Source organism: Galeopterus variegatus, unplaced genomic scaffold, assembly GCF_000696425.1.
Source record: "Galeopterus variegatus unplaced genomic scaffold, G_variegatus-3.0.2 Scaffold2660, whole genome shotgun sequence".
NCBI lineage: Eukaryota > Metazoa > Chordata > Mammalia > Dermoptera > Cynocephalidae > Galeopterus > Galeopterus variegatus.
Window position 1 is genome coordinate 155,693 of NW_007728771.1, and position 22,382 is coordinate 178,074.

The 22,382-nt window shown below is 37.1% G+C and overlaps 1 protein-coding gene and 1 long non-coding RNA gene across 3 annotated transcripts in view; one reads left to right on the forward strand and one right to left on the reverse strand.

Annotated features, from left to right (window-relative positions):
• Positions 1–4,717: 4,717 nt before the first annotated feature.
• The window catches only part of UGT2A3 (UDP glucuronosyltransferase 2 family, polypeptide A3), a 19,053-nt gene continuing 1,388 nt past the window's right edge, over positions 4,718–22,382 (reverse strand). The window contains exons 2-7 of one of the 2 annotated variants that reach the window (XM_008582521.1): positions 18,776–19,240; positions 15,980–16,128; positions 13,666–13,797; positions 6,052–6,139; positions 5,440–5,659; positions 4,718–4,997 (exon numbers count right to left, since the gene is read on the reverse strand). In XM_008582521.1, coding sequence (XP_008580743.1) covers positions 4,718–4,997; positions 5,440–5,659; positions 6,052–6,139; positions 13,666–13,797; positions 15,980–16,128; positions 18,776–19,240 — 1,334 coding nt within the window. Of the gene's footprint in view, positions 4,998–5,439; positions 5,660–6,051; positions 6,140–13,665; positions 13,798–15,979; positions 16,129–18,775; positions 19,500–22,382 lie in introns of those variants that run through there. The other variant, XM_008582520.1, reaches the window with a different exon arrangement.
• LOC103598523 overlaps positions 22,273–22,382 on the forward strand; it is a 619-nt gene continuing 509 nt past the window's right edge. Inside the window, exon 1 of the long non-coding RNA XR_551210.1 lies at positions 22,273–22,375. This is a non-coding gene — a long non-coding RNA (uncharacterized LOC103598523). The remainder of the gene's footprint in view (positions 22,376–22,382) is intronic.

Below are 22,382 nucleotides of genomic sequence, written 5' to 3' on the forward strand. Positions count from 1 at the left end.
TTTAAAATTTCAAAGATTGAATAGCTTTTAAATATACTATAATCAGTATAATAAACACTTACCACCAGCTAAAACTTAGCTATATGCATCCCGTTCTGGAAATATATAATAATAGCAGATCATAAGTGTGAGGAAAATGGAGTCAGTATAGTCAGGCACCCTCGCCTTATATCCGGCTGGGTATGATTCAGCACATCCATTGTAAACAAGTTATCTAAGAATGGTGTAACTGCACAGGTGTGCCCATGTACTCCTTGGCTCATTGCTGCTGTTGTGAATGTTAGGTATAAAAAGCACTGGCTCTGAACGGCTGGCTGGCAGAGCTCGCATTGGAATAAAGCATGTCTATCCTGTTATCAGCCTCCAGAATGTTTTTTCAACTATCTGACTCACGACCTGCACAGGACAGGGCAGAGAGGTCTGTGACTCAGCCCAACGACAAGTTCCATAGAACAAACAAATTCTTCAGCCTTTGTGCATAAGGTGTGTTGTTTGTCAATCTTAATGTGCTCCTAGGAATGTACAAAGAAAGACTGAAAATCTGGAACACAGTCTGTTGGTTGGATTTCCACAGCAAAACTGAAAAGAATATAGAAATGAAATGTTAAGAAGCTCAGTCACAACCTCTGCAGTGTAAGCTAAAGGCTTAGCAAAAAGAACATCAAATTTAGCTGTCTATAGCCTGCTGAATAACTCCTCATTCATTACAGCTCTGCCACTCACGCTTTTGGAAAAATGCTTCTCCACTTCTGCCAGTTTTATTTGCATGTCCCACCATGAAAGTTTTGGCAGTCCAAAAGATGTTGTAAAGAGAAAGTTATTGAGCTCTTACATGAGAGTTTTATAGCTATTGAAAGTTGGAGGACCTGCACATTAAAGGAAATCTTATTATCATCAAGCAGAAGGCTTGGTGAAGGTGCCAGGATGGTTATTGCATGCTCATGAAGCTGGGATTTTTTTCAGAATAACTTTTAGACTAATGCAGTGATTAAAATCCATTGGTCACAGAAGTACTTTTTAAGTTCTTCCTGAGTCAAAAAACAAAAAACAAAAAAAAAAAACAAAGATGCAGCACAAAAAGGACACAGAAGACTTTCATTGTCTCCATGACTTATTATTGCTTTAACTAAACCCGGGTTAAAGCAAGCACAAGAAGCTCACAACCCAGGATAATCCTAAGTGTTTTCATGCTTCAGTCTGTCATCCAGTTGATAGTGAGTGGGGCTGAACTTTGGACACTCTCCCTACCCCAAAGATCGAAATTGACCATTGCTGCTCTAGTACAAAAGATCAACAAAATTGAGCAATGTAGCTCAAACTACATAAAAGTTTTCTAAAAGCTACTTTTAGGAAATACTAATTCAAGCCCTTAAAATTAAACACAACTCAAAGTAATTTCTTAATGAGTCTAAGAAAGTCCATCATCATGCCTTACCTGTATAAAAAGCATGATTTGGATTCTTTTCTTTAGATTCATTTGAGTGTTCATTTGAGCAGAATATTTTCTCTCACTGTTGTATTTCTCTTAATGTTGAGGTGATGAAAAATAGTATACTTTGAAAAAACATACTCCATTACTGTTTTCTTTTTTTTGTCAAAATGTATAATTTATTTTGAAATTTTTTGGTGGTGGTTTGACCTAAGTTGTGTGCACAACACCCGAGGTTAATATGTTGGATTCTAACTTCCAGTATCTTTGAATATGACTGTATTTGAAGATAGGACTTTCAAATAGGAAATTAAGGTAAAATGAGGTCATATAGGGCCCACACTGAATGGAGATAAGGACATAGGCCTGCAGAAGGGAGACCATGTGAAGACACTGGATAAAGACAACCATGTACAAGCCAACGAAAGAGGCCTTAGAGAAAACCACCCCTGCTAATGACAGCTTGATCTCAGATTTCTAGCTTCCAGAATGGTGAAGAAATAAATTTCTGTTGTTTAAGCCACCTAGCCTGTGGTGCATTGTTATGGCGGATCTAGCAAAGTAATAGAGTAGTATGTAGGAATGCATTTAAATTTTGAATGTTAATTTTGTATTTGAAGTGAACTTTGAGAGTATCAGGTGTGTATTAAGGCATGAAATGAGGATTATGCACCATTTGGAAGATAATACACAAATAAGTTAGATATAGTGTCAAACATGGTCATTTTAGAAAAGACCATCAATAATTCCATGCAAACTCTGTTTATTTTCTGGAAATTCCTTTTCATATTGGATAGTTGCATCTCAGCTTCTCTTTGTTTTCCCAAATTTATAATAGTAATAATCACTACTTCAAATTTATAAATATATTAGTTTTCTTAGTAATAGAAAAAATACATTTTTTAGAATGTAGGAATATAAAGCTAAGTCTTTAAGATTAATCACTTTTTGCCAACACAAACACCAGAGTTCAGAGTGGGTGAGCAAGTAGAAGGTAAAAAGCATAGAGAGTTAAATAATTTAGAAATAAAAAGAGGCTAGATGGTGGACACACAATCTTCAAGGAAGTGTTTATTTCTGAAGTTTAAGGTAATTTAAACTAGATAATATGACAAGAATATTTCAAGTTTTTCTATATGTTATACATCCCAAAGTTAAAAATAACCAAGTTCCCTGCTTATCTAGACCTTGTTTCCCTTGCTGTACTGTACATTAAAATCACCTGGAGATCTTTTAAATGTACAAAATCTTGGCTCAATGACAGAAATTCTGTTTTTAGTGGTATGAGAAATGGACATTGCATTTTTAAAAGCTCCCAAGATGGTTTTAAAGTGTAGCAAAACTTGGGAGTCACTGTCTTAATCAATTTGATACACAAAAAATCCAATATTACTTACATCAGAAATGTAAATCTTCTTGCCATCTCCTCTGATAACACATGTAAGTATTAATATCCTGTTTCTCACTGTTCTATCTGCTATGAGTTTTAGAATTCTATGTTGGGAGTTTGTCACAGAGAGGGGAGAGCAAACCTGGGCCAGTTCCTGGTGGTAGAGCTGGTGGTCAGGATGAACACACCACAGCCACAAGGCAGGTTGGATTCTGCTTGCGGCTGATCGTAAAACGCAATGCCAGGGTGAAAAAGAAGGAGGGTTCTTATGAGCAGTAGCTCTTGAGTGGCAGCTATTCTATGTGCGATGGGTGGCCAGCCTAAAGGCCCAGAGAGATTCTTAAAGTGCTATCCGCTTCAGCTTCAGGGACAGCTGACCACCTATCACAGCATCTTAGCCAATCAATGCATTTATTTACAGAGAAAAGACCAGGCTTAAAACAAACATAAACAGCTCTTCCCAGATTACAGTAAAGTTGTAAAAGTCAAAACGTACATCAGTATGAAAACCTCAAAAAATTTTAAACTCATTACAAATAAATCTATTTGCATTTAATCATATACACAAAGTAGAAGAAATACATTTTGCCTTTCTATAATTATTTTAAAATTAAAATTAATTTCTAAATGTACTTTAATAGAATATATAAGAATTTCAAGAGTTTCAGTAAACCAAATGAGGCAATTTATCTCTTTAATAAATCAATTACTAAAATGAAAACTTTAGTAGAGATGTCACAAGGATTATAAGAGAGTACACAAAATAAAAGCTTAATGTATTTGTTAATGTAAAGGTGATTAAAATATAAATATTTAGTTTAATATAGACCTTAACATGGCTAAATATTTATGATATTATTTGTCAAATAGGTCTTCTAATATCTTACATTCTTAGCATATATGCAATTATTTGATTAATTTATATTTCTTGAAGATAGAGACTAAAAACAATAAAATAATCTTATTTTCAGAGTAAATATCCCTTTATTTTCTTGTGGTAAGTTATACTTCTGATTATAAATAGAGATTACAGATTATGAATGTTAGTAATTTTAAAATATAATAAATCAACATTTAAAGAAAGTTTATCAAGTGCGCTGTCAAAAGTTTTGTAAAATTAGTAAATTTTTTTTCTGTAGTTCTTATGTTTACTTTTCCCCAATTAATCTGTTCACCTTGAACATATTGCTGACATGTTCTCTCCCTGAGAAAAGATTGGTTTCCTTCATTGTTTGAAGGCATTAGTGGAAACTGCCCCTTGCACATAGAGGACACACAAGAAATATGAGTTGACTAAAGGCAGAAATGCAGGCTATGATTGTGTAGATGAGCTCTGTGGAAATATAGTAAACCATTTCTTAGTGTAATGTCCTATCACTGTTATTATCAATTTATGTTCTAAATAGTAAAGTCGGGCATGTGGAAGAGCTCATTTTTACTGAAAAAGGGAATCATTATGTTTCTCACAAACTATCTCCTAGAATACTTCCCTGATTTGTATGTTCTACTGCATCTTATGAATTTTATTCTTTTGAATTCCCTACATCCATTGAAGTTAGCTCATATTTGCTCAATCTCCAGGAACCAGCATACTGTAAGTCAGCATAGCACTTAAGGTTAAAAAAATAGTGGTGTCAAGAATAGAACATTTTAGAGTTATTAATGTCCCTTAGTCTGTAAAGTGAGAGAAGAGGGTAAAGCCAACTAGGAAAAGACAAAGAAAGAATAAGGCATGCTCACTAGATAATGATCCATTGAATTCTAGGCTTTATAGCAAGGCTAAAGTAGAAGAATGGGAAATCTGAAAACAGGAAGAAGCTGATGTGTTCTAATTAAGCTCTTGGTAGCTGGAATTAATAGGATTGTCCCACTCAGGACTTTGCCAAACTTGAAAGGATCTATTCCCTTTTTGTCTTTATTCTTGTTTTACCAAGTTTTTGACAGGTAAATAAACAACATTTTGTGACTAAGAATATAGAAATTGCCACACAGGCCATCAGGAACCCAATCACATCCAAGGAGTGGTACTGGACCCAGGTGAGGTCATGGATAGCTGGACGCAGGTGCTTGGCTCCTTTGTGGCGCATGACATACTCGATCCAGAAGATTGCTCTATCCAGGGGCTTTACAGGTTGATCATGGTGAATTTTTGATAACCTCATAGCGTTCTCTTTATAACTAGAAGGCAAAAACACAGACAGAGAGTTTCTGTTTTTACAAAAGATAAGTATGTGAAACATGGTGAACATTATGCAAGCCAAAAACTTGTTGAGGAAAAGATCAATTCTTGCTGTGACATGACTTTTGTTGGTTGCATAGCATGTAACAGACATAGTGGAGAGATTGAAAACAAGATATATTCTTAAAAGAGTGTGGTGAAATGAAGATAAAGAAACAACTTAGTAAACTGGTTGTTGATTTAAGCCTAATTTTTCCAAGAAGGAAGTCTGACACTGTATGATCTATAATTTCCAGGACTATTCCAAGACCAAGATGAGGAATGACCCAAGATTGTGGAAAAAGAGCCCTTAAAGTCCATAAGCACAGTCACTAACATTTTTCTGGTATGATAAATAACATAATCAATGGTAGGTAAGCCTTTAGAAGCATTAGTACTTACGAAGGATCATTAATAACTGTTCTCAAAGCCCGGAGCAAATCCGCATGTGTCATTGTGTTGAAACTTATTTCCACAGCTGCTCCTTTGGCCTTCATGTGAGCGATGTTATCTGGCTGATCACCAAACATAGGAATTCCCACCATAGGAACCCCATGATAAATAGCTTCATAGACCCCATTCATTCCACCATGAGTGATAAAAGCTTTAGTTTTTGGATGACCTAGTTTGTAAATTGAATGAGAAATGGGTGCGAGTTTTATTATAATATATAAAAGAATTTCAGAGATGGAAGGGAAAAAAACTATGACATAACTCACTGAAGAAGGTATCATCTTCTACAAATGATGAATGAATGGAGCATTGCTACCACAGAAAGTAGCTATCTTAGGAAAAGGAGGCATTAATTCTTTCTACATTGTCTAAAACTCTTACATGAACAACAGGAAATGTGAATCTATAAAATAAAGGGTCAATGTTTTAATTATATTTGCTTTAAAATTGGAGGTAACATAATAAACTTCTATGATTGTTAAATATTTGTTGACTTTGTTAACTGTTAAGCAGTTATTCAATTTGTCCCCATCCAATTGCATATTGTTCTCATATTCTTACCAAGAAGATCATTTTGGGGTATCCAGTCATAGAGCCGAGTATTGGCTCCTAGGGTGGCTGGTTTCTTACCCTTGTATCTCCATAAAACCTGTGGAAGAAAATGCATGTATTTCTTAAATAAAACAACAGGACAATTGTATTTTAAGGCTACACAGGTATTTATAAATCATACATCTCACTTTACTTCAGGTTATAATTGACAGAGAAGTTTATAGGGGTACTTTGTAAACACTGAAAGAAATAGTCAGACTATCTACAGCCACCTGTTTAAAAGGGCTTGTAATAGTCACTTATTAAGTATACTATTAACATTTTGTATATTATCAATTAAAAGCATCTGGGAGTGATATTATTAAGTGAAAAATTAGAAAATAATGAAGGACTGTTGAATCAATCAGTGTATGGGAGTTGAAAATTATTATGGATACATGACCTCTGTATAAATTTAAGTTCCTGGGCCATTGTAACTCTATATTCAAATTTAAAGTTCTTAACAAACATAATTTGCTTTAAATTTTGTTTGTTTGTTTTTGGATGATTAGTTATATTTTTTTCCTTTGTTATTTCTGCCCCTTTCTTTCTTTTTTAAAATTTTCTTTCAGGGAAGAATGAGTGGGTTTTTTATATTACTTTTTATTTTCCAGTAAAACTTTATTTATGAACACTAAAATTTGAACTTCATATTATTTTCACACATCATGAAATATTGCTTTTCTTCTGATTTTTTCTAATTACTTACAAATGTGAAAACCATTCTTAGTTTATGGGCCATATAGCCGGCCAGCTGGATTTGACACATGGCCCATAGTTTGCCAACCCTTGGTCTGTGCCAACACACCCATAAAGGAACTTGGCAGCTGGCATTCTCTCCATAGACTAATACTGATAGTAACAGCTGCCATTTTGAACACTTATTCTGTGGCAAATACTATGCAAGTGGTTGGTCAATTTATTATCATTTATCCTTCATACAGTCATGCAAGTTAGTATACCAGCCCCACTTTACAAATAATGAAAACAGTGCTCTGGGAATGATAACCTGCCTAAATCCCAAATTTAGTCAGGTTAGGAGGTCCTCACCTGTCTACAAAGCATGTGCTCTTTACCATTGTAAAGCTCCCTACTCTGGCCCTCCACCATATGAATATATTTCTTGGTCTCTAATCCCTTCACTCTACCTACACACCCACCTATCTCTTCCCATTTTTTAAAAAAAATTAATTTAATTTAATTTTATCAATATACAATGTAGTTGATTTTTGTGTCCCTTTACTGAATCCTCCCTTCCCCCCCTCCTCCATCAGTATCATTATCTGTTCTCTTGTCTTAACAAGTAAAAAGAATTGTGATAGTTCTGTCTTCTTCCCCACACCCCCAATTTTTGGTGTATTTATTTATTTTTAGCTCCCTCAAATAAGTGAGAACATGTGGTATTTCTCTTTCTGTGCCTGGCTTATTTCACTTAATATAATTTTCTCTAAGTCCATCCATGTTGCTGTGAATGGCACTATTTCATTCTTTTTTATAGCTGAGTAGTATTCCATTGTGTAGATATACCACATTTTCCATATCCACTCATATGATGATGGACATTTGGGCTGGTTCCAACTCTTAGTTATTGTAAATAGTGCTGCAACGAATATTGGAGAACAGGTATCCCTTCGACTTGATGATTTCCATTCCTCTGGGTATATTCCCAGCAGTGGGATAGCTGGGTCATATGGTAGATCTATCTGCAATTGTTTGAGGAATCTCCATAACATTTTCCATAAATGCTGCATATTTTGCAGTCACACCAACAGTGTATGAGAGTTCCTTTTTCTCTGCAACCTTGCCAGCATTTATCATTCTCAGTCTTTTGGATATTAGCCATCCTAACTGGAGGGAGATGGTATCTCAGTGTGGTTTCGATTTGCATTTCGCCGATGCTGAGTGATGCTGAGTATTTTTTCACGTGTCTGTTGGCCATTCGTTTATCTTCCTTTGAAAAATGCCTATTTAGCTCCTTCACCCATTTTTTAATTGGGTTACTTGATTTTTGCTGTAAAGTTGAGTTCCTTGTATATTCTGGATATTAATCCTTTTTCAGATGTATATTTTGCCAATATTTTCTCCCACTCTGTTGGTTGTCTTTTAACTCTGTTAACTTGTTTCTTTTGCTGTGCAGAAGCTTTTTAGTTTGGTGTAATCCCATTTGTTTATTTAACCTTTGGTTGCCTGTGCTTTGGGGGTCATATTCATGAAATCTGTGCCCAATCCTACTTCCTGGAGTGTTTCACCTATGTTTTCTCTAAGGAGTTTTATTGCTTCAGAGTGTATATTTAATTCTTTAATCCATTTTGAATTGATTTTGGTATATGGTGAGACGTATGGGTCTAGTTTCATTCTCCTGCATATGGATATCCAGTTTTCCCAGCACCATTTACTGAAGAGGCAGTCACTTCCCCAGTGAGTGAACTTGCTACCTTTGTCAAAGATAAGATAGCTGTAGGTATATGGGTTGACTTCTGGATTCTCTATTGTATTACGTTGATCTGTGTGTCTGTTTTTATGTCAGTACCATGCTGTTTTGGTTATTATAGCTTTGTAGTATACTTTAAATTCAGGTAGTGTTATGCCTCCAGCTTTATTTTTATTGCTCAGAATTGCTTTGCTACTCATGGTCTTTTGTTATTCCATATAAATGTTAGGATAGTTTTTTTCCAATTCAGAGGAAAATGTCATTGGAATTTTGATGGGGATTGGATTGAATTTGTATATCACTTTGGGTACTATGGACATTTTCATAATGTTAATTCTTCAAATCCAAGAGCTTGGGTTATCTTTCCATTTTCTTGTGTCCTCTGTAATTTCTCTCAACAGTGGTTTGTAGTTCTCTTCACAGAGAGTTTTCACATCCTTGGTTAACTTTATTCCTAAGTATTTCATTTTTTGGTGGCTAATGTAAATGAGATAGCTTTCTTGATTTCTTTTTCCACATGTTCACTGTTGAAGTATAAGAATGCTGCTGATTTTTGTGTGTTGATTTTGTATCCTGCAACTTTGCTGAAATCATTTATCAACTACAAGAGTTTTTCAGTAGAGGCTTTAGGCTGTTCAATATAAAGGATCATGTCATCTGTAAACAGAGACAGTTTGACTTCATCTTTTCCAATCTGGATACCCTTTATTTCTTTCTCTTCTCTGATTGCTCTGGCTAGTACTTCCAACACTATGTTGAATAGGAGTGGTGAGAGTGGGCATCCTTGATAGTTCCTGTTCTTAAGGAAAAAGCTTTCAGCTTTTCCCAATTCAGGATGTTATTGGCAGTGGGCTTATCATATATGGCTTAATTATGTTGAGACACTTTCCATCTATACATAATTTGTAGAGAGTCTATATCATGAAAGAATGTTGAATTTTACAAATGCTTTTTCAGCATCTATAGAGATGATCATATGGTCCTTGTGTTTGATTTTATTGATGTGGTGTATCATATTTATTGATTTGTGTATGTTGAACCAACTTTGCATCCCTGGGATGAATTCCTCTTGACCATGGTGTATAATTTTGCATATGTATTGCTTTGTTTTGTTAGCTAGTATTTTATTGAGGATTTTTGCATCTATATATATCAAGGATATCAGCCTGTAGTTTTCTTTTTTAGTTGTATCTTTACATGGTTTTGGTATCAAGGTGATGTTTGCTTCATAGAATAAGTTTGGGAGAATGGCCTCTGTTTCAATCTTATGCAATAGTTTGTAGAGAATTGATATCAATTTCTCTTTGAAGTTTTGGTAGAATTCTGCAGTGAACCCATCTGGTCCTGGGCTTTTCTTTGTTGGGAGCCTTCTGATAACAGCTTCAATCTCTTTTATTGTTATTGGTTTGTTCAGACTTTCTTCATCTTTTTGGCTCAGTATTGGTAGTTTGTGTGTGTCCAGAAATTTATTCATTTCCTCCAGATTTTCAAATTTGTTGGCATATAGTTGTTTATAGTAGTCTCTAATGATTTCTTGTATTTCTGATGTATCAGTTGTAATATCACTTTTTTCATTTCTAATTTTTGTTATTTGGGTCTTCTCTCTTCTTTTTTAAGTTAGCCATGCTAATGGCTTGTCAATTTTATTTGCTTTTTCTACAAAACAACTTTTTGATTCATTGATTTTTTTGTATCATTTTTGGGGTTTCTATTTCATTGCATTCTGCTCTGATCTTAATTATTTCTTTCCACCTGCTAACTTTGGGTTTGGATTGTTCTTGTTTTTCTAGTTCTTTATAGTGAAGAGTCAGGTTGTTTACTTGCCATCTTTCCATTCTTCTGAAGTAAGCATTTAATGCGATACATTTTCCCCTCAAGTATTCCTTTTGCAGTATCCCCCAGGTTTTGGTATGATGTATCAGTATTTTCATTAGTTTCAGGAAATTTTTTGATTTCCTGTTTAATTTTTTCTTGGACCCATATGCCATTAAGTAGAATGTATTTAATTTCCATGTGTTGGTATAGTTTCCAGAGTGTCATTTGTTATTGATTTCTAATTTTAATCCATTGTAATCAGAAAAAATACATAGAATAATTCCAATTTTTAAAAATTTGTTGAGACATGGTTTGTGACCTAACATGTGGTCTCTCCTGGAGAATGTCCCATTTGCTGATAAGAAGAATGAATATTCTGTGGTTGTTGAATGGAATGTTCTGTAGATATCTGCCAAGTCCAATTGGTCTAAAGTGTTGTTTAGATCTTTATTTTTTCTCTGCTGATTCTTTGTCTAGATGATCTGTCCAATATTGAGAGTGGGGTGTTCAGGTACCCTAATATTATGGTATTAGTGTCTATCTCATTCTTTAGATCTAATACTGTTTGCTTTATAAATCTGGCTGCTCTGACATTGGGTGCATATATATTTATGATTGTTATGTCTTCTTGATGGATGAATCCTTTTATCATTATATAGTGGCCTTTGTCTCTTTTTATGGTTTTTGATTTAAAGTCTATTTTATCAGATATATGAATAGCTATTCCAGCTCATTTTTCATTTCTATTTGCATGGCATATCTTTTTCCATCCTTTCACTCTTAGTCTATATGTGTCTTTACAGTGAGGAGAGTCTCTTGAAGGCAGCATATAGTTGGGTCCTCCTTTTTAATCCAGTCAGTCAATCTGTGTCTCTTGAGTGGGGAATTTAGTCCTTTTACATTAAGAGTTGTTATTGAAAAGTGTCAATTTACTCCTAGCATTTTATTGATTTTTGTTTAGATGTCTTAAGTATTTTTTGTTCTTTTCTTTCTGATTTACTGTTTGTCTTTGGTAATTGTTGGTTTCTTGGGGTGGTAGATAAATGTTTTTTTCTCTTCATTGTTAGCATTTTTATTTTACTAGTGAGTTTGTTTTTTCTTGAGTATTTATGGCAGTGGTGGTTGTTTTTCAGGTACCAAACCCAGTACTCCCTTGAGAATTTCTGGTAAGGGTAGCCATGTTGTAGTGAACTCCCACAGCTTTTGTTTGCTTGAGAAATATACTATTTGCCCTTCATTTCAGAAGGATAGCCTTGCTTGGTAATGTATTCTTGGCTGGCAATCTTTGTCTCTTAGTATTTTGAATATATCATTGCATTCTTTTCTGGCTTTTAGGGTTTGTGATGAAAAGTCTGATATTAGTCTGATTGGGGATCCCTTATAGGTCACTTGACGCTTTTCTCTTGAAGTTTTTAAGGTTCTCTCTTTGTCTTTGAGTTTTTCCAATTTGACTATAACATGTCTTGGAGAGGACATTTTGGGTTGAATATGTTCGGGATCTTTGTGCCTGCTGAATCTGAAGATCTGTGTTTTTCCCTATACCTGGGAAGTTTTCTGCCATTATTTTATTGAATATGTTTTCTATGACATTTCCTTTTTCCTCCCCTCTGGAATACCCAGGATTCAGATATTTGAGTGCTTAAGGTTATCTGTTATGTCTCTTAGATTTTCTTCAATGTTTTAAATTCTTTTTTCTTTTGTTTTTGTCTGCCTATGTTATTTCAAACAGCCCATCTTCGAGGTCAGAAATTCTCTCTTCTGCTTGTCCTAGCCTGCTGGTTAAACTCCCTGTTGTGTTTTTTATTTTGCTGAATGAATTCTTCAGCTCCCCAAGCTCTGCTATATTCTTTCTCAGTGCATTGATTTCTTTGTACATTTCTCCTTTCAGGTTCTATATACTTTTTCTCATTTTATTGTGTTGTCTAACTGAGTTTTCTTGTATCTCACTTAGTTTTCTTAGAATTATCACTCGAAATTCCTTGTCAGTCATTTCAAGGACTTCCTGTTCAATAGGATCTAGAGCTTGAGAGTTGTTATTATTACCCTTTGGTGGTATACTTTCTTGATTTTTTCTATTTCTGTTATCTTTCCTTTGGTGTTTACTCATTGTGGCAGAGGATTCCACAGTCCACTCATTCGACCCTAATGTCCGTCTAGGATCTTGCCTGGACTGCCTGTTTGGCAGGCTGCCTCGGTGCCTGTGGGTGGGGGGCTTGGGCCTCTCTGGGCTGTGGTGACTGGCCTGGGCTGGGAGTCTTGCAGTGGTGCCTACCTGTTCTGACACGGGTGGTTCAGGGCCTTATGGGCGTGGTGGCTTTAGGGCCTCTCTGGGTGGTATGCACTGGCCTGTGCTGGTGGTCCCATGGCAGCACCTACCTGGTCTGGCGTGGGTGCCTCAGTGCGTTTGCGGGCCTGGCAGCTCTCGGGGCCTCTCTGGGGTCCCTCTCTGGGCGGCATGCACTGGCCTGGGCTGGGGGTGTCCTGCGGCCTCTTATATTATTTTTTTCAATGGAACATCTTCTTTGGGTTTGTACCTTTTGTTACACACTTTTTATTTTGGGGAAATCTATAATAAATCTTGCTTTCGAATACAAAGGATGGCTTGGATGCTCCAAACTCCTCATCAGAAAATGTTTTAATCAAAACACAAAGATTTCACACTCCTAATTAGCACATTTGCCCTTTTCTATTTTTATGCAATTTAACCAAATATAAAGATAAAAAGAGCTATTGGATATTTCATAAATAGCACTACCTACAGAGTGGAAATATAGAACTGTGGTGATAAATTAAAATTAATTGAGTATCATATATTATTACATGCATTCTGTTAGACTATAATATAAAATTATAATTGTCCATTAACTCTATTAAACTCTAATTAATTAGAAAGACTACATAAATCAAGGCTTCTTCTTCTATGATGAACTATATTGGATAGAGTGCTAATAAAACCAAATATGTGGAGAATATCTTTGAGCATTATTTCTCTCTATCTTTGTTATATCAGTTTTCTTTTTTCCTGATCTTTAGAGCTAATACACTCTGAATTTTTTTGGAGTAGTCAGCACAGGCCTTAATATTTTATATTCTAAAATGACAGGGAATTAATATTTTTACTTCTATTTCATCACAAACATATGACAACAAAGAGAGGTGTTTCCATAGTAATGGCGATTCTCAGTAGGCAAATGATCAAATGTACCTAAACACACTGTTATTACTTAATTCTGGTGCCTGTTATTATAAGTGAAAAATGTGATTCAAGTTTCAAATGAAAAGCCACACTCTCTCCACAGTGTGCACAGCTGCCTCTTAGGACAGGGGGCTGTACCAACCTTCTGTGGAATCTGGGCGAGGGCTGAAGCGATGAGATCACTTTTTTCTTCTGTGAGATTTTGGACCAATGACCCTAGAGAAAATACCACAACCCCATCTTCACCTGAGCTCTGGACAAATTCTTCCATTTCCTGCAGAGAAAAAATTCTCTGCATTACAAAGGTGCAGTATCACAGGGAATGAAATAAAGTTCATTTGCACTTCTAAAATGAAGATTCGAGGGAGTTGGTAGACACAGACTATTTCTATATTTTGATGTGTAAAGCCACATAGTCTGTTTAGAAGGAAGTCTGTGCATGAAACATATGACCTTAAATACATAATCTTTGTTTACTAGAAGAAACACACAACCAAATCATTACACACAAAGATTAAGTGAATAAAGTACAGCTCTTTTTATGTTTGGTGGACACCAAATTCTAAAAACTGAGTGGTTTACCAATTCCTGAAAATATTCCTTGAAAGGAAGCTCCAAAATGTTTGTGAAATAAGCTTCTGAAATGACTAGCACACAGTTTCTATCTAGTAAATCATTACTGTGTTAATCTACCCCCCTTTTAGGTATGGCTTATGTAATAATTTTCTTGTCTGTGTGTGTGTATGTGTGTAAAGATGGAGTGTGAGGATAAAGAGTACTTTGGCATGGGAGATTATCTAGAGAACCATGGAAATTGTTACCTGTCTTACTATATGTCTAGTTAGATAAAGGTTTGTTATGCCATGGCTTATTAGATATTGGTTTGCAACTATAACGTGACTGGTAAGAAAAAGGATATTCATAATTCTGAAATAAAATTTCACTCATCAATACATATCTTACTATAAAAAGAAATCGATAATGAGGTTGTTCACTAAGATAAAAAAGTAGCCTGTGAAAAGCACATTGTAAACATCTATGACTAAATATCCTGGTGCCCTGTTAGAGCAAGGACAGAGTTTATAGCCATTTTTGGAATAGAGGCCTGAAGACCAACTAAGAAAAAAAGTATAACAGGTAACTATAATTCATTTTTGCTTCTCAGAACTGTTTCTTCCAACATCCCTGGCACTCCACATTTTTTTTTTTAAGACCTAGATTATGGCGTACATTTTTTTTTTTTTCACTCCAAAGAAACTTTTCATTAGGTAGGTAAAGAACTGACCCAACCTTTGAGTCTCTCATTTCTAAGAGCTCTTCTTTATGCTGCTTACTCTCAATATATCTATTGCTGTCTGCTGAGATTGAGACTTTGTATTACCCAAGTGCTGTGGATTGGTTGTCCCTCCAAACTCATTGAGTCTTGGTCCCCGCTGTGACAGTATTAAGAGGTTGGGATAATCCTACTGTGGTAGCTGAAAGGTTGGTTGAGGTGATTATATTGTAAGGATCATGCTGTAGTAAATGGATTAATCCAGTGATGGTTTAATGGTGGTCATGGGCATGGTTTTGAGGGCTTTAAAAGGAGAGCTAATGAGGAAGTTAATCGCTCTCTCTCCATTTCTGTCATCCACCATGTGTCACCCTGCTTTGCTGTGAAGAATCACTACCCACCAACAAGGCTCTTACCAGATGTGTTCCCTGGACTTCTCGGCCTCTGAAATTGTATGCAATAAATGTTGTTTCTTTATAATTACCCAGTTTCAGGTATTTTTGTTGTAAACAACAGAAATAGACTAATACACCAAATGATCTCTAAAAAACTCCACCTGAAAGTCCAATTGGCTTCTCTAAGTGGATAGTCGGTATGGTATTAAACTCATGATAGTCGGTATGGTATTAAACTCATGGTATTAGTGTTAATCTCAAACAAGTTTCACCTCTAAGTGTTTCCTATTTCAGTAGAAGCCATCACTCAAAATGGAAATCCAGTCTTCCCCAATTTATTCTCTTCCCTCAACACTTATTTCCTGCAATCCACTAAATCCTGGGGAATGTACCCCAAAGCATTTCGTGAAATAATGTTTATTTCTCTACCATCAAGATAAATGCCCTTGTTCATAAACCCATCATGCTTGTTAGGAAGACTACAGCAGTATCCTTAGTGATCTTCAGGGTTCTAATTTTCCGTCTCTCCAATCCATTATTCACACTATAGTAACACGGATATTTTAAGATGCACTTCAGTCATATCACTCTTCAGCCTAATTTCTCAATATAATGGACAAAAACCTTATATAGCACACATAAGAACCCCTGTGACATGAAAAAGGAATATAAACTGGCAAACTGAAGATGTTCAGCATCATGTTTCTATTATTAAAGTTGTAATCATTCAAAGAAAAGCAGGTATCCTATCATAAAGTACACAAAATATCTTGATGTAATATTCCTACCTCAGGTAAAGGTTTGGCAGGTTTGCAGTGCAATCCTCCAACAAATTCAAAATTAGGTAGGTATGGTCGAGGAAATTCAAAATCCCAATATGTTCGGATTAGCCAAATTTCAGCTTTCCCCAGAATCTCACATATTGTAGTGGGCCTTCCTGGAGGAGACAAATAACAATTGGATGGAGGAAATTAGCACATAACGAATGAGAAAATTACACCACTAACTTTCTGATAAGCTATGGAGGGAAAAGTAAATTTAGGTAATCTAGGATAGTATTGCTTCTAAATGTCAAATGGAATGTGATGGAGTTTGGATGTGTTGTCCCCACCAAAACTCATGTGGAAATTTGATCCCCAATGTGGCAGTGCTGGAAGCTGTTTGAGGCATGGGGGCAGATCCCTCATGAATGGATTAATGCTCTCCCTGGGGGAGGAGGGGTCTTGAGTGAGATCTTGCTCTATTAGTTCCTGCCAGAGCTAGTTGTTAAAAAGACCCTGGCACCTCCTCTCTCTTGCTTGCTCTCTTGCTTCCTCTCACCATGTGATCAGCTTGTACCCACCAGCTTCCTGTCACTTTCTGCCATGAGTAGAAGCAGCCTGAGGCCTGTGCCAGATGCAGCTGTCCCAGAATTGTAAACCAAATAAACCACTTTTCCATATAAATTACCCAGTGTGGGGAAAATAGAAAAATTTACTCAGGCTCCCTCGACATTTCTTGCAAACAAGTTGTGTGTAGGTGGAGTTAGTGCCCATATGCACCCATGTATCTTTCTAGTTAATTGCTGTTGTCTGTTCTTCAGAGTTAGAGAAGCCTGGCCAGCAGAGCCCGAGTCTAAACATAGAGCATGTTTACTCTGCTAGCAGCTGCTCAGTTTCAGTTTGTCTTTGGACTTTGCCAGTAGCAGTTGAGTTTCTGAATTTCTCCTTTGTACTGCCTAGCTTGTAGTGTTGTGTGTGCTGAATAAAGACTATTCCTACTTCAGCCAAGGCTCCAGGGACTGTTTTGTCCAGTTACCTAGCTCGTAGACCTGAGGATAAAGGCTTTTTGAATGGGCTTGAGGGATCTGTGAGCTTCAGGCCCTAGCCCTAGCTCTACACCCAGTCTCGGGTATTCCTGTGATAGCAACACAAAATGGACTAACACAGAAGGGGACATTAATGCAATAACAAAGAAGGGAAGAAAGAAAGAAAGAAAGAAAGAAAGAAAGAAAGAAAGAAAGAAAGAAAGACACTTGTGTGTAAGTATATATATATATATTCACAACATAAAATTTTAACCACAACACCCAAATACAAGTGAATTTATTCCTTATTTTTTTTTCTCTAAATGAATTGCAGATGATAGAATAGCTTCACAATACTTTCACCAAATCATCTCTCAGTGGTTCCTAGTCTAGAATCAGGGATATGTTTTTGCAGGATCTCACCAGTGTTGGTCTATCTTAACCTCCTGTATTACATTCCGTCATTTCAATTGATGGGCCACTATTTTATTAGTAGGAATTCCTTGACTGATTCATACTCATATTGACCTCCTCTTTGGGTTGTGAGGTTTGCATACACATACTACGACTATCACATACTTTAGTGTCACCTTCCAATGATGTGTTTCGAAGGGGTGCACATTTTAAGTATCAACTTCAGGTTTTAAGCAGAATATTGACAAATTGTAAATAACCAAGTCAATAATTTCTATTTACAAGATAGGTTGGGTAAAAGGCACAAAGAAAAATCATGATTTGTAATAATGAATATGCTAATAAAATATAATTAAAATGTTTTGCATCTTCTCAATGAGATAACTCAGATGAGAATCCTTTTCTCTTTAGGATTCTAATTAAAGTTGGTGTTGATGTACATCACAGGTGGAAAACCTCTTTTTTGGGCCATCACATTTTGGTGATTGTAGTCACATACAAGGTCGCAAAGCCCAATGCTTTTTATTGATAATGAAGAAGTTTTACTGAAAACGTACAGTTTAAAATTGCCAGAAATTAGATTAGAACCATCTCTCAACTTCCAAGCAAATGTGTTTATGTCCTTTAGATGCTCTGTTCATTTTGCCCCACAACTGCCTGGATTACCAACCTCTAGGTGATTTTAATTTAGGCCTCATTTAGGAAAGACTCAAGCAATTAAAGGAATTCTATATTTAAAGGGCTAATTCACAATTACAAGTACAGGAGTGATCAAAGAAAAGTGAATGAAAGTAAATTTAAGTATGCAAACTAAATAAATACGGCAAGGAATTAAAAATAAGTCAAATAAGTGTACATCAGTGAAGTTAAAAATCTTCTTTCTTTTACTCAACAAGACCCCAAATCTTTTAGAGTTTTTTAAGTAATTTGTCAACTTTTTATGTGGCAATCATCCGAGAATTTAAAGTATCCTAGAAAATGTTTCAATATAATCAACCATGATGAAACTGTCTAAAGAAGACATTCTGAAGACTCTTTGGAAATTTATGAGAGAGGAAGAATGATGGGCGCCTTGTTTCAGTAGATACGGTATAAAGTTAAATGTAAGAATCAGTTATTTTCAAAAATGTGTGGTACAGATTTGGGTGATTTAAAAAAAGTACCAAATATAATCTTTTTATTAATACTGATCATATTTCTGTTTATTACTGGTGTTAGGAAAGTAGGTTGTGTCACTCTAATATATTATACACCCTTTAGCAAGAACAGCTACAACATTCTGTAATATAAAAACTTACTATACTGGTCTTATATGCAATATACTACATATAACAAGAATATTTTTATATTTTTTATAACTAGATTAAAAGGCAGAGTATCTTACCTAATGCTTCACTGTAAAACTGCTTCCAAAAATGAAAGTCGTAATCCTGCATCCAGAAGTTGAAGAAAACTAAAAGCATTGTATTTTTCACTCTTTCTAGAAAGGTCATTCTGTCTGTTAGTCCCACCATAGGCACAGGTACGTAGGAAGGTGGAGCTGGAAGTTTCCCACAGCATCTCTCCATATTGCCTCCCACAGAAACTCTAAGTGTGATCACAAAAGGGACTGCAAGCAGTTCAGCCACTAGTTCCCCACAGGGTGTCACAGGGTCTATAATCATTATGTCATAGTTGGCTTCCAGCAGCTTCTTCATGAGTGTCTTATTGTAGACTACACTTTCACAGAGAAGTTTAAAATTACCAGTCAATCCAATAAAAAAATCATTCAATTTTATTGCTGATTGCCAAAATGGTAAGCTTGGCAAGACATTAAGAATCAGATTTAAAAGTTCATCACTTTTATCCTCTGTATTCTTTCTGTCAAATGGCACATGGAACACCTCGAAGTTCAGTGCAGAAGGCTTCCTGTGGTCAATGAGGATAGTATATGAAGGACTCATCACTGTTACTTCATGGCCCCTGTCTGCGAGTTCATCCAAAATGTTCTTGATATTAAGCCAGTGGCTCATGTCAGAGGGCCAGACCAGAGCCTTCCCACAGAGTCCACAGCCGGCACAGCAGAGCTGCAGCAGCAGGAATGCAGAAGCCCACTTCTCAGACACCATCATGGCAGCTCCCTCACACTTGTTCAGCAGAGGCTGTGTTTATTGGACACAGAGTTCAAATGGCAATTTAGACAGAAAAGGAGTTAAAAATTAATTTTTAAAGGCAAAACGTCATTGATTGCTTATGTAAGGAAAGTAGGAAAAGTTTATTCAGGATCTCTTGCCTTACATCTGTTACAAATCTGTGCAAGATTCACCACATTCATTAGAAACAAGTTATAAGAGTAGTGTAACTGTGCATGTGTGCCCATTTACTGGTTCAGCAGGATTGTTACGATTATATGATGCTTGGCCTGTGGCCACTATTTGTAAGATTTAGGATGAATCCCAACCTCACATAGAACGGGAAGACTCGCCTCGAAGAGACCACAAGACCACAAGCAATGCAAACGGCATGAGGTTTATTATTTCCAACACGTTGGGTTCTCACCGCCAAGCTGGGGTGAGACCCCGTCAGGCTTTTTAGCTGTCTTTTTATACATTTTTTTAGGGCGGTTTTCTTGGCAGCCAGGAGACAAAGCAATAAACAGTATTCATTGGTTAACTTGAGTGCCCTTAAGGCCCGTTGGAGGGCGCCCCGCCTGTTCGTAGGTGATTTCCCTTTTGATTTCCTATCTAATAAACATTGGGCCACCTGTAGGTTAGCTTTGTTTTTAAGATTTCTGAATACTTCTGCAGTTTGCAGTTCAGCGGTCACAGGCTTGTGCTAGCGTTAGCAAGTAAACCACAGACTGTCAGCTCTGAGCTTTTCCTGTGACAGACTGCCAGCTCTGAGCTCTTCCTGTGCAGAGGAGAGGTTGGCCGGCTCTCGGCGACCCCTCCTCATGTAACCACATACCTAGCTTTTCTTACCCAGGTGTGAGGTGACCCCTCACCCAGTGGCCCTATGAAAACATGTTTTTCGTGGAAAGTTCCAAGCTCTTCAGCGACCTGTTAACTTTAGCTTTAGCTCCTGCAGCTCAGCTGTGCTCTGGGGTGCAAAACATCCTGTGCATCTAGCAGGTCCTAAGAACGGGGGGGGGGGGGGTCTGGGGTGCAAAACATCCTGTGTGTCTAGCAGGTCCTAAGAAGAGGGGGAGTAGAGTATGCCCCTAGGCATAACAGCTTTTAAGATGGCTTTACTGTAGCTAAGTTAGAGCAAGCTAGGTGTACAGAAGCAGATTGCACGAGTTAGTATTCTTCATTTCCCCCTTTTCTTATGTACAAATTTTAATCATTAAATTTTGGTTTTCTGTTGGCTTAGTACTTGATACTGTTGTTTTAACATCATGATTTGAACAGTATTTATATGATTTTTGACAAAATTTAACATACGGTTTAAAACACATGGACTAAAAGTTAACAGTAACATTATAATTATTAGAGGCCCGAGCAAGGTGGATATCAGGGTGGTGAGCCACGGGGAAGCATTAAACCAGGATTTAAACCAACTCTCTGATGTCAGCATCTATGGCTGCTTGTAACCCCTGGAAATTTTGATGCTGAATTACAAGAGCCGAGGCTCCTGTGGCTGCCCCAGCTGTTCCTAGTCCTAGGCCTAAAAGGACAGAGAGCGTGATGCTTAGGGGCTCCCATTTAGTAGGGCAGCCTTCGGGGTCCCAGCTGGCCAGCAGACTTTCATAGGGGTAATAAACAATTCTAGGCATTAACTGGATTAAGACACAGTCGTCCCTGGCTGAGCTTAGGACTTGCAGATTTATACAGGGCATAATCCCAGTGGAGCAAGCCCACCATCCTTCAGGAGGGGGCACTAGATACAAGTCACTGGACCACTGGGTTACGTTTAGGGTCTGATTGCACAGATGACTATGTGAAGAGGGAACTGATCCTACACAGGTTCTCATTCCTGTAACTGCTGAGAGGGTGAGTTTATATACATCTGGAAATAAGTCAGGCCACCAGCGTTTTGGAGTTACTTTGGACTGACTTTAGACAATGTCCCCTACCCCATTAATAACATACCAAGTGAAGTTTTTAAGGGGCATGGGGGCTGTAAGCTTTAAAACTTTGGAGGGAGACAACAAAGCAAAGCAGAAATACATGAATTTTTATCTTACAGTTTTCTGTGGGACCGGGTGATTTTTAACTGTAAGGATTGTCCTTAGAAGCATGGAGTTTCCAGGTGGTGCCGTCGTCTGTGTTGTGGTCTCTGGGTGGTGTGGATCTAGGCAGAAATCCCGTCCACCTTGACAGCTGTCGGGGTTGTCAGGAGCACCAGGTAAGGTTTTTTTCCATCAAGGCTCCAGCGAGTGGGGGTGGTGGCGCCTCACGTAGACAGAGTCCCCAACCTGGAACTGGTGAGAGACGTCGGGGAATCCCAGACAGCCTTTTGCACTTCTTGTAGCCCTTTTAACCTAGCATATAAATTATGGTTACGGCGGCATGCAGACCAGAGCCCCAAAATTGCGGGGGCAAACGTGTCCCCCAGCAAGGTTAAGGGTGCTGGGGCACCATAGAGAATTTCAAAGGGGGTTAGGTTGAGCTGGGAGGGGGTATTTTTGACCCTAAATAAGACTAGAGGGAGGAGCACCACCTAGTTTGCGCCAGTCTCCATGGTTAATTAAGCCAGTGTCTTTTTTAGAGTTTTATTTATCCTTTTTACCTGTCCTGAACTTTGGGGCCTGTATGCACAATGTAATTTCCAAGTGGTCCCCAAAAACCTGGCCACTCCCTGACTTACCTGGGCAACGAAGGCAGGTCCGTTGTCAGACCCGATTACCTTAGGCACTCCGAAGCGTGGGAAGATCTCTTCTAGGATTTTTTTTTTTTTTTTTTGACCACAACGGAGGCAGTTTCTTGTTTTGTTGGGAAGGCTTCTACCCATCCTGAAAAGGTGTCTATGAAAACTAGGAGATATTTATAACCATATTTACCAGGTTTGAT